This window comes from Geotrypetes seraphini, chromosome 2 (assembly GCF_902459505.1).
Source record: "Geotrypetes seraphini chromosome 2, aGeoSer1.1, whole genome shotgun sequence".
NCBI lineage: Eukaryota > Metazoa > Chordata > Amphibia > Gymnophiona > Dermophiidae > Geotrypetes > Geotrypetes seraphini.
The window spans coordinates 333,339,891-333,366,406 of NC_047085.1; the positions used below are offsets into that span (position 1 = coordinate 333,339,891).

Here is a 26,516-nt window from a genome sequence, read left to right on the forward strand (position 1 = left end):
GCCCCTCAAGGACCTTTTTTCTGGATTCTCCAGCAGGAAGACCGGAGAAAGTGGCCAAAGTCAGTGTGAATGTACAAAGGCTGTTACAAATTGGAATCATAGAGCCAGTCCAGACTCGGATTCGGGCACAGGGAGACACTCTGTATACTTCATTGTGCCAAAAAAGACTCAGAAGACTGGAAACTAATTCTAGATCTCAAGGCAGTCAATGCAGCATTAAGGTTCTCAGTTTCTGGATGGAAATGGTGAGATCGGTCATCTCCTCAGTAGCTCCAGGTGAAATTTTAGCCTTGTTGGATCTGACAGAGGCTTACTAATAATAATAATTTTATTTTTGTATACCGCCCTACCACATAGTTCTAGGCGGTTCACATACAATACTAAAATATACAGTCAATGAATAAAATACAATATTCTAAAAAGTTGAACTAGAATTATGCAATAGGTGAATAGGTGAGTAAAATACAATATGTTAGAATACAATAAAATTCAGCAAAAATGTACTAGCTATATAAGATCAGTATGTAATTTACCAGTAATAATCTGGGACATCAGTTTACAAATTTTTCGAATAGATCAGTTTTTAGTAATTTCCTGAAGGACATTTCTAGCATTTTTCCTGAAGGACATTACTAGCATATCTCTATCTTTCCAGAGCACAGGAGCGTTTCTCAACTCGGTCCTGGAGTATCCCCTTGCCAATCAGGTTGTCAAGATATTCACAATGAATATGCATGAAGGACATTTGCATATGATGGAGGTAGTGTAAGCAAATCAGGTTTAAATAAATTCAGTGTGGATATCCTGAAAACCTGACTGGCAAGGGGGTACTTCAGGGCCGAGTTGAGAAACACTGTGCTAGAGAGCCATTTTCAATTCTTGGCACTGCTGTTTGATTTGGCAACTGTGCCTCGCACCTTCACCAAGGTAATGGTGGTGGCAGCAGTGCATCTATGCAAAGCAGGAATACGAATTCATCTGTACTTGGATGATTGGCTGATCAGGGCATCATTCATGACGGAATGTCACCAGGCAGCGTCTCAAATAGCCCATCTTCTGTAGGATCTGGGGGTGTGACGGAATGTTGCCAGGCAGAGTCTCAAATAGTCCATCTTCTGTAGAATCTGGGGTGGATTATAAATTTCAAAAAGAGCCACTTGGAGCCAACTCAGTTTGGAGTATTTTGGGGATTCTGTTCAACATAGAGTGCTGAGATTTTCTCCCAGAACCAAACAAGCTGAAGCTCAGACACCAGATTATGGAAATTTTGGCAAAGCCAACTCCTACAGCATGGCATTACATAGTAACATATAGTAAATTAACAGCAGATAAAGACCTGAATGATCCATCCAGTCTGCCCTTCAGGTAATAGGTTCCATGGTAGTGACTATAGAGGTGATTACATGGGCAAGAGCTCACCTGTGTTCTCTACAGAGTGCACTACTAGCACACTGGTCACCTCAGAAGGATTCTCAGTCATGGCTTGGACAACGGAGTCTACAATGGTGACTCCTGCTGGAGTCGATATCAGGAGCTTTTGATTCTGTAGATCTTCAGAAACTGTTGCAGAGATTGAAAGACCTTGGGGCGGGCGGTACCATCCTTAAATGGCTTAATTTGTACTTGATCGCTCTTTCCAAGTAAGGAATGGGATTAAGATTTTGAGTAATTTTCAGGTGAGGAGTGGAGTCCCTCAAGGCTCGGCGCTTTCAGCATTACTAATTAATAATTTACATGGCCACTATTGGTCAATTGTTTCAATCTTGGGCAGCCCTAGTCTATTGTATGTGTTCCCTTCGTGGCTAATGATAGGTTCTTCGCAGGATGAGTATTAGTGATCCTTGTGGCCTCAGATTGGCTGCATCGTCCTTGGTACATAAATCAAATCTAGTTGCAGTGGTACAGCTGCCTGACTACCGCTGCACCAAGATCTTCTGTCCCAGGGACCCATAGCCCTAACAAAGCCAGAAAGCATTGGGCTTATGGCATGGCTATTGAACACGAACCTTAACACAAACAGGGCATTCACATATGGTTATTATGACTCTTCTTCAGTCTAAGAAGCCAGCATATGTAGTGGCATATGCAAAAGTGTAGAAATTCTTTCAGCTCTGGTATAAGAAGCAGTTGGACCCTTTACGGGCTCCGATTTCCAAGGTCCTGTCATTTGCCTCTCATCCAGATGCTCTCAGGCTCCATTGTCCAGTATGTGGAATTTCAACATTGTGTTATGGGCTCTTGCTAAAATGCCATATGAGTCACTGTCTGAGTCATCTCTCATAGATCTTACTGTGAAGACAGTCTTGGTTGCAATTACTTCAGCTGGAAGGGTGTCGGAACTGTAGGCATTATCTTGCAGAGAGTCTTTGTCCTCAGTTTTGTGTCTCTGTGCACTGTGCCATCCTTTCTGCCAAAAGTGGTTTCAATGTTTCACGTCAACAAGGAAGTGCAGATTCCTACTTTTCAGCCCGCAAGCAAAAAGAAACAGGACAAAGTATTGAAGCTACTGGATGTTGGAAGAGTTCTTTGTTATCTTAAGGTGACAAATCAATTTCATCTGTTAGATCACCTATTTGTCTTGACTAGTTCTGGACATCTGGGAAGACCGGCCTTTAAAGCCTCTATTTCCTGATAAATCTGTATGGCTATTTCCTCGGCATACATTGGCTGTGGAAAGCAGTCACCAGTTGCTGTGAAAGCTCACTTTAGTAGTAGGGTGGCTTCTTCCTGGGCAGTGCCTCCCGATTAAATTTGTAGGGCAGCCACATGGTCTACTCTACATACCTTTACAAAATTTTACAAAGTGGACATGATGGCACAAAAGGACAGGGCTTTTGGGTCCTCTGTGCTAGTCGCAGGCTCATCTGTTGCACCCTAGACTCAGGGGACTGCTCTGGTAAGTCCCAGTTGTAAGGAAATGTATGCTGTATGCACAGGAAGAAAGGATTAGATTATTATCTTGATAATCCTTTTTCCTGTGGAACAGCATACGATTCCTTATGCCCTACCCTGTCAGATGTCTGTTATGCCTGCGTTGGTTTGTAGACTGGGAAGAGTATCCAGCGGTTTGGCTCAACACAACTAAGGAAGAGAAACAGAATCCTTCAAATGCTGGTGTATTAGAGCCAAAATCTATATCAACACATTGAGTTTTGCTTAAAGCTGCATAAGTTAGTGCCAGTTGCACACAAGTAGGTGGTTTCTTTTTCCACTGTTATTTGTTATCTTGTGGGGTAGTTGTTTATTATCTCTTGTTTACAATTTCAAAGCATATCTAACTTATCTGGATCAGGAAGTTCCCCAAGTCCCCCCCTTATTTGTATTTTCTCTCCTATGGGTTCTCACTTGTTTTGGTACAGACTGAGGAGAGGGGGCGCTGCCCAGAGAGACAAGAGGGTAGAGAGAAGAAAATGATTGTCTGCTGCAAGCAACTCGTGAGTTGGGGGTCTTAACTCATCTGTAGGGAATCATATGCTGTTCTGCAGGAAAGAGGGTTATTTAGGTAAGAACCTAATCCTTCCTTATTAAATAGACCCCTAAACAGTGAGAGCAATAGAAGACATAAATATGAAAAATACAACTTTTGAGAGAATTCAAACTAAATATGAAAATTCACAGATTTAACAGCATGAAAATGCAGTATCGTCGGACTAGAAGCTGGTTGTTGTCATTATTAAGTTGATGTGAACATTTTAAGCCTCATATGTTCATTGTTATGATACCTGAATATTTAACACCATTGCACAGTTCTGTGAATGTCTAGTAGCATTATAATGCCAGTACACATTGGAGTGGAGGGATGATCTAAGGTTAAGACCAGAGTGCTATGAACCAAGGTTACCGTTTACTATTCCTTCTTCTCCTTAGAGATCATATGTACTTGTCCCAAGTTTGCTTGAATTCAGTTAAGTCTTTGTTTCCACTGCCAACAGGAAGACATTCCACACATTCACCACCCTTTACAGGAAAAATTATTTCCTGAGCCTTGTTTCCTTCACATTCATCCTTTGCTCCCTTTATTTCCAGAGTTTCCTTTCACTTGAAAGAGACTTAGCTCTTCTGGATCTAAATGTCTCTCTCATAACTTCCCTCTCCTACCTTTCTTCCAGCATGTATGTATCTTCAAGTCATTTCCCATATACTTTATAATAAAGACTACTAACCATTTTAGTAGCCATTCTCTGGACAGTCTCCATCCTGTTCATATCTTTTTGAAAGTGTGGTCTCCAGAACTGTACACTGTATTCTAAATGAGGCCTACAGAGGCATCATCACCTTTCGGTGGTGTAGCCGTGGGGGGGAAGGAGTCCTTGGGGGCTGAGCCCCCTCATGTTTGGCTCAGGCATCCCTCCACAACTGGAGTATTCTTTGACTAGCTGACAGGGATGCCCAATCCCTGCCTGCCAATAAGATCTATGGCAAATACTGCCCCAGCGCTGCCTTTGCAGGGAAGAAGTTGGCAGCCGCCTTTCCTGCATTCCTTGTGCTTGATGAGTTCACGCATGAACTTAGCATGTGCGATGAGTGCCAATGATGGCAATTTGTAATTTAATACAAATAAAAATTATTGACTTCTATTTAACTCTTTCTTTTTCAGTTTACAACAGCAGTAACCAGTGCCTTTCTACTAGTAAAAGTAATTCTTTCAAAGGTATGTTTCTGAGCAGGTTGAATGGACCCATTTTGGGGGGCATTTCGCAAAAAAGAGGTTGCTTATTGTCAAGTGTGTCTATTGGTCCATCCATCTGTATGCATTGAACTATATATATATATATATATATATATATATATATATATATATATATATATATATAGCCATCTACCTGTAATGAAATGGCCACACATGCCTCACATGAGACAGAAGGAGTCAGAATCTGCAAAGAGAAAGGTATGCCAAACCTGCTGGTAGAAGATAATGACCCACACAGATGTTTGGGTGCTGGTGGTGTCTCTTCCTATGATGCCCGATGTGAGAAAAAAAGAAGAGACCCTATGTTCAACATCTTTCTCTCTTCCTTCCTCTGGCCTAATAAGGAAAACAGGAAACTACTTGGCAGCTTCCTTTTCCCTCCTGAAGTGTTAAGTGTGAAATAAAGTCCACTGTTCTGGAGTTTCTCTCTCGCACTTTCTGATCAAAAGTAAAAATCTAAATTCTTCCCATTCCTCCCACCATCATTTTATTAAAGGAGTGTGTCCCTGGGCGTCTCTCCTCCTCCACCTATTAAAGCAGGGAAGGGGGGATCCTCAGCAGTGCATTCCTTTTTCAGTGAGAATTAAAATAGCAAGAAAGGGGAGGAACCTATTACTTTGGGGCTTTTGGGCCTGAAAATGCAGGAGTGCGGAAGGAAGAACCCATCCCCCCCCCACACACACACACACAGGGAAGAGTAGAGGAGTAGCCCAATGGTTAGTGCAGTGGGCTGAGAATCTGGGGAACAAGTCATTTAGGCCTAGATTCACTAAACTCACCTTTCTGATTCGATCCGTGGCCGAGTCTTGCCGGGCAACCGATTCACTAAAGAGTCCCCATGCAAATGATCTGATTGGACCCCCCCCCCCCCCCCAAATGATCCCACGTATCGCTGCAGAGCGATCCAGATGCATGCACAGACCATCCTCTCTACCTGGAGATGCGATCCGCGCATGCGCCTGCTCTCCGCTCAAGCTTGAAGTCAAAACAGAAAGGGGAAGGTGGCTACATTTGCTGGCCCCCACAAGAATCATTTCAAGGGACCAGAACACGCTTTGCAGCCAGATTGGAACAACTAAGCAGAACACACTGTAGTGCAGTCCCACTTTAAACCCATGGGTTAAAACCGCGGGTTAAAAACACGGGCTTGCAGAGAGGTAGGGTAGCAGAGAGCAGGGTGCTTTTTGCACAAGGGAAATTTTTTATTTTTATTTTCATGGTTGCAGGGCTGGGATTTCAGGGCGGCAGAGAGCAGGATAGTCGGTAAGGATGTGAGCGACTGGTCCTCAGCAGTCGCTTCTTGGATCGGCCAGCCTAATCGGTGTTCCTTCTTCTGTGTAGTGAATCACTGCCTTCCTACTTTGCATGCCATTTCCCCTCATTTGCATGTGCAGTTCGGGTGTGGATCAGATCAGGCAGAAGGTTAGTGAATTGGGTTGGAGAAGGCTCGCAAAGCTTAGTGAATCTAGCCCTTAATCCTCCATTGCCCCAGGTACACAAATCCTAGATTGTGAGCCAACTAGGGACAGAGAAAGTGCCTGTAAATAATGTGTATACTGCTTTGATTATGCCATAGAAAAGTAGTATATCAAATCCATGACCCTTTAAAAAGTGTAATGCAGAAAGTAAGAGACTTCAGGTTCTTAGGGAGCCAGGGGAGGGAGAGAAGAGGAGGCAACCAGGCCTCTTTGTTTTTTCCTCTTTTCGGGCTTCTGGAGGAAGGAAAGAAAAGTCTGTGAACAGGAAAGGAGGGGGCCCTTCCGGTTATGAGCTTGGTTGCTGGAGGAAGGGAGGGAAGAGTGTGGCTGGTCTGGGCTCATGTGATTTGGTTGCTTCCCTTGCTTTCTGGTTGTCTAAAACATTTTCTCATTTTAGCTGTAAGTTGTACTCTGTCTAAGATTCCGTGGGTACAGGCTCTGTGGGCATTCCCCCCCCCCAGCTTCTTGCAATCTGTCACTTGTCTAATCTTAATTAGGATTGAGCACAGAGACACTTGCAGTAGGAGGACACATAAAATGTAATGGATTCTATTAGAAATCATATTTAGGTGCTTTATGAGTAATTAGAAAATAAATTACCTTGTGTTTTATTTTCCCTACAGATATTTTATCAGGGTGCATTTGGCTATGTGCTCCCCATTATTTCCTTCATACTTCCCTGGATAGAAACATGGTTTCTGGATTTTAAAGTGCTACCACAAGAAGCAGAAGAAGAAAACAGTATGTTTCTTTTTTTGTTGTATGTAGCATTGACTAGTGTCTGAAAGCTTGGCTGTGCATCAGTGTTTCTGTTACCAAGCCTATGAATGAAGAATGCCTGAAATATTTCTTGAATGCCATCAACCTTTTGCTATCATAATAAGGCTGCTATTTAGCTGAATACCAAGTTTTAAACTGAAACCACACCTAAGTCCGGTTTCTTAAATTTAGGCCTCCTGTTCATTTGCCTGTAGGTAGCCACCTTTTAAGAGAAATATTGCTAGAAATTCATACAATGTGCCTGCCTGATTGAATCTGATTCTACTTTGCCTAGTTTTAGAACCTAAATTTAGATATCTAAATAGAATCCTAAACATAGGAATTAGCCATAGTTTTCAAAGCTGCCAATTTGCTTCTGATGTGTGGTTTGCACATAGAAACAAGCTACCACATAAGCATGTTGAAAGCATTTTCTCAAAGGACAAAACAGGTGTTCTGTTCTCACAGCTGGGTGACATCATCCAGTGGAGCCCAGCACTGAGCATCCTAGCATAAATGTGTACAGGAGCTTCTAGCAGTGCTGTACTGTATATAGGTGGGTGCCTTCCCACTTGTTGTGCAAGCACAGATCCCTCAGTCTTTTTCTGTAGAGCAGAGAAGGCACATCTTGGTGTTCTCTCAAATCTGAATTTTTTTGTGTGCATGTCTCTGCCTTTCCAAACGGGTTTTTTCAAGTTTTTCTTATTTTCCCTTTTTGTTCTCTAACCCATGTATTTCCTTAGGGGTGTTGGTTTGTTTGTTTGGGGGTTTTTTTTTGGTTTTTTTTTTTGGGGGGGTTCAGCATTTTAAGTTTCCTTTCTTTTCTTGCGGTGTTACGCCTATATGTAGGCCAGAGCCTCACCCTCAATTTCTTCGTGCCCCTTTTTGCATTGGAAATTAGGGAGTTTAATTTGGTCTTGATACTTTTTTTGATGTCGAGAACCCCCAGTAGCTTCAAGAGGTACACCCAGTTTAATCAGGTGATCTTGGTAATGGACCCGCACTCTTGGTGCATCAGGTACCTTGAATTTGGGCCATGATCCTAACTCTTGTTCTTTCTGTTTGCAAATGCAGTTGAGGATGCAAAGTGCAGCAGGTTCAACAGAAGGAGCTGTTTGACACGTCGAAGGTCGGTACATCTGGCATCAGAAGTATCAACATAGATGGCTTCCCAGACATCAGAAAACACTGGGAGTGCACCGGCACCGAGGAGGTCTCCACCTCCCTCGACACTGGGCACTGTTAGTTGGCCCCAGGACTGGTCAGCATCGGACCTGACACCAAACATAAGAACTTAAGAATTACCATACTGGGACAGACCGCAGGTCCATCAAGCCTGGTATCCTGTTTCCAACAATGGCCAACCCAGATCCCAAGTAGTAAAACAGATTTTATGCTGCTTATCCTAGGAATAAACAGTAGATTTCCCCAAGCCATCTCAATAATGGCCTATGGACTTCTCTTTTAGGAAATTATCCAAGCTTTTTTAAACCCTGCTAAGCTAACTGATTTCACCACATTCTCCAGCAACGAATTCCAGAGTTTAATTACATGTTGCGTGAAGAAATATTTTCTCAGATTTGTTTTAAATCTACTACTTGGTAGCTTCATCACATGCCCCGTAGTCCTAGTATTTTTGGAAAGAGTGAACAAGCGATTCACGTCTACCCTTTCCACTCCACTCAGTATTTTATAGACTTCTATCATATAATCCCTGAACCATCTCTTCTCCAAGCTGAAGAGCCCTAGCCACTTTAGCCCTGTCATGGGGAAGTCTTCCCAAACCTTTTATTATTTTTATCGCCCTTCTCTGTACCTTTTCTAATTCCACCATATCTTTTTGGGAATATGGTGATCAGAATTGCACACAGTATTCAAGTTGCAGCCGTACCAAAGAGCAATTCAAGAGCATTATAACACTTTCATCTTTGTTTTCCATTCTTTTCCTGATAAGTCCTAACATTCTATTTGCTTTCTTAGCCACTGCCGCACATTGAGCTGAAGGTTTCAAAGTATCCTCAACAATGACACCTAGGTTCTTTTCCTGGGCAGTGACTCCTAACATAGAACCTAGCATCATGAAGCTATGGGCTTGGTTTCCTCTTTCCCACATGCATCACTTTGCACTTGCTCACATTAAACGTCATCTGCCATTTTGATGTCCAGCCTTCCAATCTCACAAGGCCCTCTTGCAACTTTTCACAATCCTCTTTCAATTTAACAGCTTTGAACAACTTTGTGTCATCAGCAAATTTAATTATCTCACTAGTTATTCCCGTCTCTAGATCATTGATAAATATGTTGAAAAGCAGTGGCCCCAGCACAGACCCCTGGGGAACCCCACTATTTAATAATGAAAAAGCTGAAAACCAAATGCTAGAATCAAACAAGCAGCATGTAAAGCAGTTATTCAAAGAGGAAAAGCCTCAGAACCCCATTAGGGAAGAACCCTTCTCCAACTAGAAAGGGTGTAGGTAACGTTATAGACATAAAAACCTCCTCTCTCCTGTGTTACAGCTGACGTTTCAATGTGCTCCTCTTAGGGCTTGATTCACTAAGCAAACCGATCATGTACTGATCAGTTTGTGACCCGATTTCCCTCTGACCCAATTCACTAACCTGTGTACTGATCATCCTCCGATTCGATCCGGATCCGTGCATGCAAATGAGGGGAAACAGCATGCAAAGCAAGAAGGACGCGATTCACTAAATTTTCTTCTGGCACACCGACTGGTTGGCTGATCAAAAAAGAAGTAACTGGTGAGGACCAGTCGCTTGTGCTAAAACCCTGCTTTCTACCCCAATTCTCCTTTCTCTGGCTGCCCTGCTCTCTGCCCTGATCTGCTCTGGCTGCCCTGCTCTCTGCCGCCCTTCCCCGCAGTGCAAGCCCTTGGTTTTAACCCACGGGTTTAAAGCGGGGCTGCACTCTGGAGAAGGATAGCAGAGAGCAGGAGAGTCAATAATTATGCCTGCTTAGCTATAGGGACTCGCTGGGGCTGAATGAACTTGAGCGCCGCTAACCCCAGGAGAAACGTTTTTGTGCTTGCGAAGTAGTCATGGAAGGGAATTGTTGACGCAGGCCAGGTCTCCGATGAACAGGTGGGACAGTAAACGTATGCGCAGACCATCTACAGGCAAAGTAGAAGGTCTGCACATGCGTCGGGATCACTACACAGCAATCTGTGTCGTCGGATGGGGGCGTGCCTCTGATTACCCCCATTTGAATATTTTCCCTTCGTGAATTGGTCGGCCTGCTGCGGATAGGGCATGGAGACGCAGGTTAGCCCTTAATGTCAATGTCTCACTGTGATACAGCTAATGTTTAGATGGGCACATCATAAGTAAATGCAGTCTTAACGGTAATATTAATTGCTGTTGGCAAACTAGGCATCAATGGATAAAATCCATACAAGATATTAATTGCTGTTAACAACGTCGTTAGTAGGCATCAGTGAATGTGGTCCAAACGAACTGTTAATTGCGGTTAGCAATGCAAACACTCTCTCAGTGCTGTGTTGGCAATGTAGATCTAGACCAGTGTTTTCAACCTTTTTATACCTATGGACCGGCAGAAATAAAAGAATTATTCTGTGGACTGGCATCGGTCCATGGACCGGCGGTTGAAGAACACGGGGCTAAGTCGTGGGCCAGATCCCGCCCATCTCTACCCAATCTCCACCCCAGACCCCGCCCCCATAATAGTACTAATTGCACCTTGCACGTCCCGTGCCTCATCTGGAAGCCTTCCCTCTGACGTTGCAATGTCAGAGAGAAGGCTTCCGGTTCAGGCGCAGGATGCCCATAGGAGCCACTGCCCGTGGCTTTGTGCACTGAATCAGTGAGGAAGAGGAAGCTGGCTCGAAGATAACGCCGCATCGATCGCCCCGTGGACCGGTGGTTGAAAAACACTGTTTTGGGCCTGATGCACGTGCTGGCCCTGTGGACCGGCAGGAAATTTCTTTGGACCAGCACTGGTCCATGGATCGGTGGTTGAAGAACACTGGGTTAAAAAGCATAAGTGAATGCATTCCAAACAAAATGTTAATCGCTGTTAGCAATGTAATTAAAGTAAGTTATAATTGCCATTTCATGCAAAATAAATTACACAAAACAACTTATCTGTGGCTCCGTTCATGCTCAGATTCTCGTCTCCTCTGACAATGGCCAAAAAAATGTTTCGCCAGAAGGCTGCTTCAGGGATAGGGAGGGATTACTTATGAAATAGAAGACCAAAAATCAGTGGCCATAGTGGAAAGCCACCCATGAAACAGAGGAAACAACAACATTAGGATGCATTGTTCTTTGTTTCTACTTACTTCAAAAATTGGCACTCATAGTGCTCACTGCCCACTCCACAAAGAGGCACGTAGAGTTTTTCCCTAATAGGGTTCTGACGCTTTTCCTCCTTGAATAACTGTTTTACACCCTGCTTGTTTGGTTCTAGCATTTGGTTTTCATTACTGGATTTGATTTCTAGCTGTTTGAGGGTTGTTTAGGTTGATTATGAACCCCACTATTTACCCTTATCCATTGAGAATATTACCCATTTAAACCTACTCTCTTTCTATTTTTCAACCAGTTCTTAATCCATAATAGGGCATTACCTCCTATACCATGACTTTCTAATTTCCTGAGAAGTCTTTCATGAAGTGCTTTGTCAAATGCCTTTTGAAAATTCAAATATATAATATCAACCGTTTCACCTTTATCCACATGTTCATTCACCCCTTCAAAGAAATATAGTAGATTGGTGAGGCAAGATTTTCCTTAACTAAAGCCATATTGGCTTTCTCATTAATCCATGCGTGTGTATATGTTCTGTCATTTTGTTCTTTAATAGTCTCTACCATTTTGCCTAACACCGGTGTCATCCTAACACCCTCCAGTTTTCTGGTACTATGCTGGATTTTTTTTGTGTGTGTTTAAATTTTTATTGATTTTCAAACTTTGATAGTGCAATAGAATTGGTAAATCATAAATACTGGATAAAACGCACTAATAACTATACAATTATTATATTAAACAATCATTTACTCCCATCCTCATCTTAATTATTAATACAATAATACATATGATGTGATTTCAATATTATAATTAAATAATTTAACTCCTAAAAGTACATTTCCCTTCCCCCATCCACCCACCCTCCCTGGATCTGTAAAGAAATCTAATGAAAAGGGAAGAAACATGACCCTTACTGTAATGCAACAAAAGTAGTCAATGGACTCCATACATCATTAAAGGACTTACTAGTCCCCAAACGTTCCGCCCTCATTCTTTCATACTTATATGTGGTACACACATTTACCCACCAAAAAGTATAATTAATTCTGTCATGGTTCTTCTAATTATGTGTGATCAGTTGAACACCTATTCCTGTCATGATCAGGAAAAGGCAACGTTTATACTTGTCTAAAGTAGGCTTAACATGAAGTTACGTACCACAGATTACAGCCTCATAGGATAAGGGGATAGATGACCAAGAATGAGATTTATTTGTCCCCAAATTGACTTCCAGAAATTAAGTATCAGTGGACAAAAATATAACAGATGATCCAGAGTCCCTATATTAATATGACAATGCCAGCATCTATTAGATTTAGAATTATCTATTTTTTGTAATCGAACTGGAGTCCAAAAAATCCTATGTAATAAAAATAACCATGTTTGTCTCATAGATGCTGACGCTGTACATTGTTCTGTCATTTTGTTCTTTAATAGTCTCTATCACTGGTGTCATGTTGACCACCCTCCAGTCTTTTGGTACTATGCTGGATTTTAAAGAAAAATTACTAACAATAACTCTAAGTTCATTTTTAAATTCTAACAGCACTCTGGGATGTATACCATCTGGGCCAGGTGATTTGCTACTGTTACATTTTGTAAAATTGACCCATTACATCATTCAGTGTTAGAGAGATTTGTATGAGTTTCTCTGATTCATCAGAATTGAATACCATTTCTGACACTGGTATCTCCCTCATGTCTTCTTCAGTGAAGACTGAAGCAAAGAATTCATTTAATCTCTTCTATGGCCTCATCTTCCCTGACAGCCCCTTTTATCCCTCGGTCATCTAACGATCCAACCAATTCTCTTCCCGTCTGCTTCTGATTTGGCACCGATACCTTCTCAGGCTGTCTCTCTACTGGCTCCCCAGCCGTTGCTGATGCCTATTTCAGATGAGTGGTACTGAGCGATAATCGGGGAGTAGTTGGCGTAGATCCTTCAGCTGCAACCCACTCAGGCACTGAGGGCAGTTGAGGTTCAGTTAAGCTCTTGATGTGCAGTTTGCCTATGGAAACAGACTACTGCACAAACACACTAAAAATGTTTTCTGGTAGTTTGGCTGTTAACTACACATTAAAACCATATGTTGCTGAATTTTTCTTAATTTTTTTTCTAAGGGGGCATGGCATGGGCAAAGAGTAAGCATGGAAGCAATAGCCAGCTAGCACATTATATTTAGCATGCACTAACTGGCTAGCAAAGAGTTAACGCAGGAGCACTTAGTGCCTTCTATATAGGAGGCGGTAAGTGCTCCCACATTAACTCTCTGCAGTTACCGTGTGTTAATGGTAATATTAGTGCATGATTTTCAAAAGAGAAAAGGTGAGAAAGCACTCAACTACAAATATTATGTAGAAAATTTATCATGCAGTAAAATCCTGCATTAAAACGCATTAACTGCCAATTGAACGCATGGGTTTTTAAAAAAACTCCTGAGTTGGAGGGACCTCTAGGAGCCTAGAGAGGCACACAAGCTCGCCTAAGGCTAGGCATGGTTTGGCCCGGAAGTAACCTTAGGCGGCTGTACGCATCTCCCTATGCCAGCTGGCCTACATTGTAAGTAGACGCAGCCGCTGAGCTTATCGCGGCAAGGGATCTCCCTGCCGCGATAAGTTTAGTAGCCATTCATCCCCCCCCCCAACGATCGTGGCAGAAGGGATGCCCAGTCCCTCCTGCCCAGCAACCCTCCCCATAGATCACTGGCAGGAGGAATGCCCAATCCCTCCTGCCAGAACTCCCCACCCCCTGTAGATCACCCAAACCCCTCTCCTAACCCCGCAGGACCACCACCCCCCGGACCACTCTCTAACCTTTTTCAATGACCGGCCAGGTCTTCCCTCTGGCCGGCAGGCCCACCTCCGTCTGATTGGCGGACCTGCCCCTTCCTGGTGCATTGTGGGATGCACCGGGGAGGGGCCTAGGCACCTAATCCAATTTGGGTGATCTATTGGGGGGGTTCTGGCAGGAGGGATTGGGCATCCCTTCTGCCGGTAGTCTTCATGGAGGGGTGGGGATGGGTTGCTGCTAAACTTATCATAGCAGGGAGATCCTTTGCCGCAATAAGCTCAGCCGCAACCTGATTCTCTAGCCGGCATCTGTAAAATGGGTGTTAGTTAGAGAATCGGGTTCTTTTTAGGTGGGCTTAGGCACGATTCTGTATAAGACACTCGGCTTCTGAGACCGGGCATCCTATACAGAATCCGGGCCACAATGTACAAACTGTGTGAAGTCATTTTCTTAAAAAATATAAGTTTTGTACTAAATGTATTTTTTTAAGAAGATGGCTTCGTTCTGTAAGCTCACAATTTCTCCACAATTTAAATGCAGCTCTCAAGCTTTTCTGCCACCTTTTTCTTATGAAACAGAGTAGTGGTACAGAAAAAAAATAATATGGCTCTCATGTACCAGAAAACCATAGCAATCTAAGAACAACGCTGGCCTGTGAATATTGACAAGTCAAATAGTAGTGGAAACGGGTCCATATTATCCATCACACGTTTTCTATTGCAGTAGGTGTATCATTCTGGACAGTAGGGTATGCTAGAAGGCAAACCATTTCTTCAGTCAAAGGTCCAAGCCTGGAAGTGAAGGCCTGGACACTCTGGTCCAGCCATGGCCAAAGGGCGTGCTCTTGTACCTGTTTCCTCCATGGCCCATGAATAGCCAACCACCCAGGAAGAGTGGTTATCGTAGCAACGGATTGGCCACACAGGCCGTGGTATGCCTGGTGTGACTTAAGAAGGACATGGGTCTCAGACTGCAGATACAGCCCCAATATTCTATCTCAGGACCCAGTTGTCATAGAAGATCTAGATTAGAAAGTTGCGCGGGGACAGAAATCCCACCCGTCCCTGTGAGGAATCCCCACCCATCCCTAGAAACTTCAGAAATAGTTATTTAATTATGCTACTTAATTAAAGGCTCTGATAGAGACCCATTTACAAATAAGTAAAGACACTTTATTAATTTGGAAATATTAATTGGGAAGAATACATACTTTGTATATGGGTTTCTACCAGAGCCTCTAATGTAAATATAAAATATAAATACTCAGCTGATGAGAACCCCCAAGCTGTCAGCTGAGGACTTCCTTTGCAGTTGGCCGGGGTCCCTTTTGCCAAGCTTGGCAGGCAGCAGTAGCGTCCCTGAGTCACAGATGCTGGCACCTCAGTGGCTCATGGATTTTGCCAGCGACTGCTGTGCTTGGAGAAGGGAAGTTTTGGCCATCTCTAGAGGAGGTCCTCTGCTGGCGGTGTTTGGAGATCCCCACCAGCCACAACAAGAGTCAGCAAGTACTTCAACACTGTAGAAATAAAACCAGAAATGCATTTCCTTTTCTTTTGAACACAATACAAAGACATCTGCTATATACATTTCTCAAAGCTAACATATTTTAGTCAATAAATTCCGTTTTTTACCTTTATTGTCTGGAGACTTATTTTTCCATAAAGTTGGTCCCAGTTTCTTTTTTTCGCTTTCCCATCTTCTGTAAATTCTTCTGTTGCTGTCCATTGGTTTCTCCTACCATGGTCCAGCATTTATCCCTCTCTCAAACCCAGGACCATGTGCAGCATCTTTCGCCCCTGCCCACCAGCCCAATGCCCAACATTTCTCCTTCTATCACCCCTCTCTGTCCATGCCACATCTCTCCCTCCATTCCCTTCACCACTATGTCCAACATTCCTCCCTCTTGCACCCATTTCAATCTGTCCCACTGTTCCCTTTCCTCCACAATATTTCTCCCTCATCTGTACCTCACTCCCTCCCTATGACAAAAAATTCTCCTTTCTTCCATTCCCCGTGTACACGACCATCTCTTTCCCTTTCACTGACACACCACACCCTATTCTCCCTTTCCATTCCCTCCCCCATCTCAATATCTCTTTCCCTTCATCCTCTCTTCTAAGTTCATGCCATGTGTCCAAAAACGCATTCCCACCTCCATTTTTTGTCCCGTGTTTGCCTCCCATGTTCGACCCCCTTCTGTCCTGCGTTTGCCTCCCACGTTCGACACCCCCTACCTGCATTTGCCTCCCACATTCGACCCCCTTCTGTCCTGCATTTGCCTCCCATGTTCATGTCCAGCCCTCATCTTCCAGCAAATTACCTTTCAGCAACTTTCTCTGAGAGGTAGCTTGAGCCGCGAGGCTCGTCTTCTATTTCCTGCCTGCCCTGCAGCATGTAGCCGATCGGAAGTCTTCCCTCGTGGTCAGCGCTGATGTCAGATGGAAGGCTTTGCGTCAGTCACGTGCAGCATGCAGGGCTCGTTCCTCTACATGCTGGCACATAACTGACGCAAAGCCCTCCCTCCAATGTCAGTGCTGACATTGGGGAAGACTTCTGAATGGCTATGTGTGCTGCTGCAGGGTAGGTAGGAAAAGAAGACGAGCCTCGCGGCTCGAGTTGCATCCAACCCCGTGGGATCCCCGAGACCACGAGAGGGGTCCCCACGAGATCCCCGCGACCCGAAGGGGGAACCCACGGGTTCAACTGGATTCCCGTCATCCCCGTTCCCGTGCAGCTCTCTAATCTAAATCGCTTTGGTCTTACGATATGGCTTTTGAGCACGTGGTGTTAGAGTGCAAAGGATATTCAGAGGTAGTCATTGCTACTCTCCTCGGAGCCAAGAAACCTATGATGGTCTCCGCTTACAGTAAGGCTTGGGAGACGTTTCAACACTGGTGCACGAAAGAGAAGGTGGAACTGTTTAGTGCTCTGATGGTGATGGTGCTAGCCTTCCTCCAAGCAGGTCTCAACAAAGGCCTTGCAGTGGTGTCACTCAGGGTAAGGTTACCTTATTTGTGAAGACAAAAAAGAGGACATATGGTCCCACCCCTGGTCCCATGCACACCCCATCATGCCCTGCCCCTGCCTCCCAGCAGTCCCATCCCTACCCTGCCCCATCCCCATCTTTCACCCATTTCCTTAGTCCCCCTTCCCATTCTCTGTATCTTTTTAGCCCTCATCTACCTTCCACTGCATCTCATTACCCTATCGGTCCTAGCTCCATCCTTATCTCTCTTTCCCTCCAAGGCCTTTCTTCTATCCTTGTCCCCATATTCCGGGCCTGTTTACTTCCACACAGTGGCGTACCTAGGGGGGGGCGGGGGGGGCGGGCCGCCCCGGGTACCAGCCCTAAGGGGGTGTTCCCGGCCTTGCCGTTCAGTCCCCCGCCACCCCCGAAGGACCGCTCGCCCCCCTGGCCTCCCCGCACCACCTATGAACAGCCGCAGCAGGATCGCGAAGTCAGCGTCAGCATCCCTGCGCTGCTTCCTACGACGCGATCCCGCCCCTCCTCTGACGTCAGAGGAGGGGCGGGACCGTGGCGCAGGAAGCAGCAGGGATCGCTGACGCTGACTTCGCGATCCTGCTGCGGCTGTTCATAGGTGGTGCGGGGAGGCCAAGGGGGCGAGCGGTCCTTCGGGGGTGGCGGGGGACTGAACGGCAAGGCCGGGAACACCCCCTTAGGGCTGGTACCCGACGCTGACTTCGCGATCCTGCTGCGGCTGTTCATAGGTGGTGCGGGGAGGCCAGGGGGGCGAGCGGTCCTTCGGGGTGGGTCGGGGCATCAGGCCTTCAGGGTGGGGCGGGCGGGCAGGCAAGCAGGCTTTCAAGGGGGAGGGGGTGACAGGCAGGCAGGCAGGCCTTCAAGGGGGGACAGGCCTTCGGGGGGGGGTGCAGACATTCAAGGGGTGCAGGCCTTCAAGGGGGGCAGGCAGGCCTTCAGGGGGGTGCAGACCTTCGGGGGGGGGGTGTAGGCCTTTGGGGGGGTGCAGACCTTCAAGGGGGTGCAGGCCTTCAAGGGGGGAAAGGCAGGCAGGCCTTCAAGGGGGGGACAGGCCTACAAGGGGGGGGGGACAGGCCTACAAGGGGGGGGACAGGCCTTCAAGGGGGGGGTGCAGGCCTTCAAGGGGGGGTGCAGGCCTTCAAGGGGGGTGCAGGCCTTCAAGGGGGAGACAGGCCTTCAAGGGGGGGAAAGGCAGGCAGGCAGGCCTTAAAGGGGGGGACAGGCCTACAAGGGGGGGGGGACAGGCCTTCAAGGGGGGGACAGGCCTTCGGGGGGGTGCAGACCTTCGGGGGGGGGGGGGTGTAGGCCTTTGGGGGGGTGCAGACCTTCAAGGGGGTGCAGGCCTTCAAGGGGGGAAAGGCAGGCAGGCCTTCAAGGGGGGGTGCAGGCCTTCAAGGGGGGTGCAGGCCTTCAAGGGGGAGACAGGCCTTCAAGGGGGGGAAAGGCAGGCAGGCAGGCCTTAAAGGGGGGACAGGCCTACAAGGGGGTGGGACAGGCCTTCAAGGGGGGGACAGGCCTTCGGGGGGGGGTGCAGACCTTCAAGGGAGTGCAGGCCTTCGGGGGGGGGGTGCAGTCCTTCAGGGGTGGGGTTTAGGCCTTCAGAGGGGGACAGACCTTCGGGTGGGAGGTAAAGTCCTTCGGGGGGTGCAGGTCTTCAGGGGTGGGGTGTAGCCCTTCGGAGGGGGGCCAGACCTTCGGGGGAGGGGGGTCCTGGTGTAAAAGTACACAGAGGGAGAGAGGGAAGGGGGGGTTCAAAGATACATGCATATGCCAGACTTTGGGGGTTAGAAATAATGGGTCTAAAAACAGAGGAGTGGGAGAGAGATGGTGCATAATGGGATTTAGGGAGGGAAGGAACAGAAAGGGAGAGAACTTGGAAACAGGGGATGGTGTGGAGGGGGGATAGAGATACTGGATAGGAGGATAGTTGGGAACAGAAAGGGAGAGATGGTGGATCCTGGGGTGGTGGGGAGTTGAGAAAAGGTGAATCTGTGGATGGAGACAAAAAAAAGGAAAGATGCCAGATCTCCGGGAGAGGGAAGGGAAACGGAAGGGGAGAACAGAGATGGCAGACGGATGGTTAGCACGGAGAAAGGAGACCCTGGCAAGCAAGACAACAAGAGCCTGGGACCAACAAGATTTGAATATTGATCAGAGAACAAAAGGTAGAAAAAATAATTTTATTTTCTGTTTTGTGATTACAATATGTTAGATTTGAAAAGTGTACATGAGACAGCTTGAAATGGGAACTTTTCTATTTTTGTGAATGGCAAGGCTGAGTTCAGTTAAAATATATGCTTTATAAGAAAATATAATAATGTGTTTTATAAAGTTTATAAGCATTGCTGGCATACTCGGTGAGGTGTTCCTAGTGTTGGTGGTGGTGGTAGCATGTCAGTGTGTTGAGAGGAAGAGGTAGTCTGGGAAATTCTGCTGAGCAAACTCTGGGCCCATTTCCACCCCCAGTTAGTCCACTCCACTCAACTGGTTCACACACTGAGTGGGTCTTTGGGTGTTATTTCTGGGTAGTTGTTTTAGAATCTCTTCCAGTGGTTTGTCAGTATCTCCTTCTGGTCCAAGGAAGGAAACTTTGTCAACCTTAGCATTGACCTTCAGAATATGTTTGTAACAGCGCTGCTTGTGTGGCATTAGGCTATGTAGTGATCGAAAGAAAAAAACAGACCTTTGCACATTTTTGCACTATATGGTGGGTGTATGAGGAGATTCATTTCCTGCACAGTTAAGTCCATTTTTTTCTACTGAATAATAGTATAGGTACAATGAAAGTAAATAGCAAAAATGTTTGAGTAGATAATTAAGGAAATCTTTTTCATATTGCTTGCTTATGGACTGGGAAAAAAGACTGTTCAAGCAAATGTCTCCAGAACTGCTTTAATGGAAAAATGTGATTTTTTTTTTTTTAAGTACTTTGTGAAATTTATTGTTGTTGTGAAATTTATTGTTATACTTTGTTTAAACTTAAAAAGCGGTGTCATTAACAGTGAATCTAATCGAAAAATCGATTCAACAGGGTGAATCGGATCGAATGAAATATTTTTCTCTGAATCGGGCAGCACTATTGGCTACCATGAGAATGGGCTACTGGGCATGATGGACCATTGGTGTGACCCAGTTAGGCTATTCTTATGTTATGTTCTCATCTGTAGGGGCCTTTGTTTTCACTTCTTATTTTAATGTATTTTTTTTCCTGGGAACTTATCAGTGTTTTTTTATAATGGGAACAAAAATGGAAGAGAATTAATGTGTGTGGAATGGGGGGGGGTAACTAATTTCTTCAGCTAAATAATTCAATCCACTTCAAACAGACATAGGAGAACTCACGCACCATTCACACACCCTCCAACCAAAAACGTCAAAAGAAAAAAACTGTTCGACAACCTCCTAGCCATTCGAGCTGCAACACTTGACCCCCAACTCTACAACCTATTGACCTCGACCACAAACTACAAAACCTTAAAAAAAGAAATAAAAACCCTTCTATTAAAAAAACACATAAAACCAAACTAACATAATCAGAACTGTCCCAAGCATCACCTGCAACTACTCCATATGTACTTCTGATGTCATGACAATTCAGACATAATTTATGTTATGTTATGTTTGGAATAATGGTTACATAAATGAGGTTCAATAAAAGAAAATTTTCTGTGGGAGCATTTGTTGGAACTTCTGTTATCCTGATTTCTTCTATCTGTGGGCTTTCTTTAGCTAACCTACTTATCTGGGGCTTTCCACTTCTGCAGCTGCCCTTTTCACGGTCCACTTTGCGCTTGCACTCTCTGGGGAGGGGGGGTTGGGTCTGGGCTTGGTGGGGTAGGTGTGTCTGGTAGTTTTGTCTGGGTGGTGGCTGGGTGTTTCTTGGGTGCTTGTTGTGCGGATTGGTGTGTCTGGTGAGCGGTCTGGGTGTTGTTGCTTGTGGGGGTTTTTTTCATTATAAAATATGGCTGAGGGTCTAGTCCGGCTTATTATTCTTGTGGGTTCTGGGGTGGGATTTGTTTGCTTGCCCCAAGTTTTGGCCTTTTGTTGTGTATTGCTATGCCTCTCATTGGCAATTTTCTCTTGGGAGAGGCTTGTTCATGCTTGTTGTTGCTGTTACTCTCATTCTGTGTTCTTTTTGATAATGTATAAGTTTCTGTACAGACCATGGTTGCTTGTCTGGACCTTTTGCCATTCTCAATAAAAATACTTTGGAAAAAAAAAAAAAAAAAAAAAAAAAATTTTCACTGCCTGTTTCTATTCTGACCATTTATTCCATTTCATGGTTATTGCAAAAAAAAAAAAAAAAAAAAATTTTACATGAGGGGGGGGGGGGGGGTGTCAAAAAATGATGGGCCCCGGGTGCCACATACCCTAGGTACGCCACTGCTTCCACATCTTACCTATTTCCCTTTTTGGTGGTTTATCTATCCCAGGGGTTTATGATGCACTAGATGAGCTTTCAGCCACCTTCCCCCTCTCCCCCCCCCCCCCCCCATAGTCCAGCATCAGGCTTTCATTTTCAACTCCTCCTTCCCACAGATATCACAAGGGAGGGGAGTTGGATAGATAGACAACATGAAACCACATCTTTGCTGACTGCTGCAAAGTTGTTGCCCATGCAGTAAGAATGCTAGGATCATGTAGTGTGGGTGGAGGCTTTGAAGCTTGACCATCCAAATCCAGGACCGTGAGAAGGGGATTGTCAGTACTAGGTGAGGCCTCAATTCTTTAAGCTCTCAAGAATTACTTAAATGGTGAACACGGAGGTATTCAACTTAAGGTATTCATTTTGCAAGCCACATAAAAGCTACCTGGGGTAGCCTGGCGTATAATTAGCTTTGACTCTTGGAAATTAGAATTTTGTGGAAAATTCAAAATGTCACAGAAAAAGAGCCAATGTGAACAAAGCTGTCAATTAACTATAAGATAAACAGGATGTTCAGTTTGATAAAATAGCCTCGGACTCACTAATTCATGGTATGCACCAACTGCCTCTTCCTGTACTAAAATCAGGCTACACCAATCAGGAGCTGCGTGTCAAAGCAGCTCCTGATTGGTGTAGCCTGACTTTAGTAACAGGAAGAGGAGATTGGAGCATACTGCGAATGATTTTCTGCCCTCTCCTGCTTTTTGACAGGCTTAAAACCGCATTCGCATTTTTTTTTAATTTGCAGGTGTTCCTGGAACGGAACCCCCTTGAATTTTTAGGGAGTACTATAATTGGTTATTGCACATATTAAAACCAATCAAAATCACTTGTCTAAGACAACCTAAGAGCTAAACATGACTAGAATACAACTAATTCAAACACAGAAACCTCAAAGCTCAAAATCTAAACTGAGCAGCTGCAAAGGCCAGTACTTGGTTGAACTTTCATTCCTTCAATTAAAAACTTAAAGCTGTTACATGCTATTATGGCTCTCCCAACTCCCCACCTACCTTCTCTTTGGCTGCTGTAATGAATCTTTGGGCAGCCGGCAGCAGCAACCATGTGAGCCTACTGCTGCTGGCCTGCCCCAGAAGCCACCTCTCTACTGCAACTTTCTGTTCCTGCATAGGCGGGACCCTCAGAGAGGCGGCTTCCAAGGCAGGCCGGCAGCAGCAGGCTCACCTCATTGTTGCTGCCAGCTGCCTAAAGATTCAGTACAGCGGCCAGAGAGGAGGTAGGTGGGGGAGACGTGAGAGCCATATCAGAGTTTGTGGATGTAAGTCAGGCCTGCTAAACTGGGTGAGCTTACAGGCCAGCTAAACCCAGACAGACTCTCTTATTAAGAAAATCAATCTGGACACCCAGACAGTTCTCTAAAAAGAGGACATGTCTAGGTCTTCCCGGACATATGGTAACCCTAACTCAGGGTCCAAGTGGTAGACATCTCGTGTTTCAGAGCCTGTGGACGCAAAGCTTCCCTGGCTTTTCATCCAGACATAGACAGATTCTTAAATGGGGCACTAAGACTCAGACCACCAGTAAAACAACCTTTTGTTGTGGAACCTTAATGTGATTTTGCAAAGCCTCAGGTTCCATATGAGCCTATTCAAGAGGCATCCTTGTTGGATCTTACTGTCAAGACCGTTTTCTTCGTGGTCATTATGTCAGCAAGATGAGTCTCTGAGCTCCAGGCCCTATTGTGCAGGGAGCCCTTACTCAAGGTCACTGAGGTGCATACGGTCCCGTCCTTTTTGCCAAAAGCTGTTTCAGTGTTTCATGTCAATCAAAAGGTAAGATTAAGAGCATTCCAGACCACAGGGTCAAAGAAAAAGGACCAGATTCTGAGAAAGCTGCTTATGAGAAGAGCCCTCCTATATTATCTAGAGGTCACCAATGAGTTCCAATTGTTGGACCATTTGTTTGTGCTCACCAGTCAGGCTAGACACAGTAGACCGTTATCTAAGGTGACCATTTCAAGATGGATACGGATGGCCATCTCATCAACATATATTGCCTGTGGCAAGTAATTGCTGGTCTCGAAAGCACATTTCACAAGAAGTATTTCCTCTTCGTGGGTGGAAGCTCAGGTGATTTCGCCTGGGGAGATTTGTAGCACAGTGACCTGGTCCACTCTGCACACATTCTCCAAGGAGTAGATGTGGCATCATGGGAGGACACCATCTTTGGGTCCTAGTGTTATGAACAGGCACAGAGGTCCCACCCTAGATTTCTGGGACTGCTTTTGTATGTCCCTATTGTCCAGAATAATATACCTATTGCACTAAAAAAAGAGATTAGCATTCATAAATCATATGCATTAGCATTCCCTCCTGAGATTTACATGACCAGCATGTTGGAGAAAGACCATCAGGTGATTTCAGTTTTATAGGGAAAGCTATTTCTAATTCTGTACGAGTAATAATAATACAGAAATCCATGTGAAAAACATTGTCATTACTCTTTTAAAATATCTGTACTAAAGGAGACAACTACAGTATAATGAAGTGTTCATATTTCTTAGTTGTAGTTTTTTATGCACTTTGACATTTTTATACAGTAGATAATGGGGCTACTTTTTTCATTTGCTTAAATGTGAGCAAATTATAGGGATGAATATATTGTGATTGGCAATATGTCATTCATATTTAATTCTCTTCTAGGACTCCTAATGGTACAGGATGTATCTGAACAGGCAGCACTTATTCAACCTAGACCACTTTCAGATGGGCAATTCTACTCTCCTCCTGAATCTGTGGCTGGTAATTTCTCTTCACCTTTTAAGATCTTAATGCAGAGCAGAGGTTCAACTGCCTTTATAATGTCATAGTTATGTAATTTATAGGTGGGTGGAAGGAGGCTATTTTTCTTTTAATAATAGATTTTTCAAATGGCTTGTTGAATAGATTAATGATGTTGTATCATATGTTCACATCCAGCCTTGTGAGATGTCAGAACTATCTTGCAATGACTAAATATATGTGTTAGGTCTGCTAGTAGTAGTAGTTGGTAGCTCTCTATTAAAGGGTGTTTATATTTAGGTAACAAGAAGGCACCTGTTTGGAGCCTATTCTATAAAAGAAAGTATATTTTAGGTATAAGTGCTTAACCCAGTCATAGAGTTGGTGTAACAGCTTGCACACAGATTGCCAAAACACAGATATAATTTTTAGTACAGTCAAACCTCGGTTTACGAATGCCGTGGTTTGCGAGTGTTTTGCAAGACGAGCAAAACATTAGCAAAATCTGCGCCTTGGAAACCGAGCTTGACTCGATTTACGAGCCCCCCCCCCCCCACTCGTGTGGCCCCCCCCCTGCGATCTGGCATTCTCCACCCACCCAAACTCATTCGCTTACCCCTATCTGGCATCGGCACCAGCACCAACGCACAGGACTTGCCGGTGCCCGAAGATCTTCCCTCTTCCTTGTGCTGGGCCTTGAGCATGCGCAGATGCTCAAGGCCCAGCACAAGGAAGAGGGAAGATCTTCGGGCACCGGCATGTCCTGTGCGTTGGTGCTGGTGCCAGATGGGGGTAAGCGAATGTGTTTGGGTGGGTGGGTGAGTAGGGGATGCCAGATCGCGAGGGGGGGAAGGGAGGTATGGAGCAGCGCCAGTGGCCTCAGTGGGGAGGGTAATAAGGTAGAGCAGCACCCGTGGCCATGGGAAGTGGGGGAGGAGGTTCAAGGTTTATTAATATTTGATTTATCGCTGAATCTGTTTACAAAGCGATGTACATAATTAAAAGAATAAAATATAAAGATACAAATTAAAACTCAGTAACAACAGTTTTAAGACAAGACAAACTTGAATTGGGAGGAAAAATGGGGGAAAGATTACATCTGTTATATATAGAAAAACAAATACGGGAAAAAAACATAAGGGAACAGGGATAAGTAAAAGATTAAAAATTAAAAAATTTTAATAATGAGTATTAAAAACATCTTTAAAAAGGTAAGTTTTCAAAATTTTTTTAAAAGAATGAAGATCTCCTTCGTTTGTGATATGTTGTGGTAGAGAGTTCCACCATTGTGGACCTATAACAGAAAACAATCAAGTGAGTTTCCCTTAACTCGCTTTGATATACGAGTAAAAAGGTTCCACTGTATTCTATAATTTACTAGGGCCAGCATTAGGGATGGGTAAACAGGGAAATTGAGTTGAAAGATGGACAGCCTGCATGCAAGCAAGCTTTGGGGCCCCCTACCTAGAATCTGCTCTAGGCACCATCGTGTCTCTCACTGGCCCTGAAATTACATGTTACTGTGTGCTCCTGTCAACACTTTATCCAAATTCTGTTTTTCTACAATACCAGCAGGAGTGCGCATGTATATGCCAGCATGTTCAGTGGGAGCAGCCATTTAAAAAATATACATGTTGGGAAAATAGAACTGTATAAACCTGGCAGCTTCCAGGTGGAAGTTTGTGATTTTACAACCTTCCACTTGCAAGTGGCACCATCTCTATATATAGCTACCCAGTTTCCACAATCCTACATGTGTAAGCACTGCCATTTACTGAAGATTTTAATCTGGTTTCATTTTGAAGGAGGAAATAAATTACATGGGTTTAAGAAGAATGTCTACTTTAATCCCTCCTGGATGACAGAAGGAGTTATTTAAAACCTTATGTTTTTGAGCTGATGTAAAACCTGACATGGAATTTTTCTTCATCCATGTGCATTTTTCTTATAAAATGAGGAATTTCAAATCTAGATTTTAGACCCACACAAACCATACCCCTTTTAAAACTGCTTGGTGTGGTTCACCCTACTACTACTACTATTACTTATTTATGTAATGTGACTAGATCGGGGTAGGCAATTCTGGTCCTCGAGAGCCATAGGCAGGTCAGATTTTCAGGATATCCACAATGAATATATGTGAGATGGATTTGCGTGCACTGCCTCCTTGAGATGCAAATGCTCAGGCTCTTTCTCAGGTCAGCAATCCTCTTCATCTGCCAGACCATGCTTCAGCGGGGCTAACCGTCTGCAGTCAGCAATAAGATGGCTGGCGGCTGCCACTAAGAAACAGTTCTGGTGCCAGGCCGCCGTCTCCTCCGCACACTGTCGACCTTTCTGGCGGAA

At 44.7% G+C, this 26,516-nt stretch overlaps 1 protein-coding gene across 13 annotated transcripts in view; it reads left to right on the forward strand.

The window, feature by feature from the left end:
• The window catches only part of STARD3NL (STARD3 N-terminal like), a 119,237-nt gene that overhangs the window by 87,042 nt on the left and 5,679 nt on the right, over positions 1–26,516 (forward strand). For 11 of the 13 annotated variants that reach the window (XR_004538038.1, XR_004538039.1, XR_004538040.1 and 8 more), the window contains 3 exons: positions 4,598–4,651; positions 6,792–6,909; positions 24,093–24,191. Coding sequence is in view for 7 of the 13 variants with exons in the window: in XM_033930234.1 (XP_033786125.1) it covers positions 4,598–4,651; positions 6,792–6,909; positions 24,093–24,191 (271 nt within the window). In the remaining 6 variants the exon portion in view is untranslated. Of the gene's footprint in view, positions 1–4,597; positions 4,652–6,791; positions 6,910–8,001; positions 8,057–24,092; positions 24,192–26,516 lie in introns of all 13 variants that reach the window. The other 2 variants (XR_004538041.1, XM_033930238.1) reach the window with 2 other exon arrangements.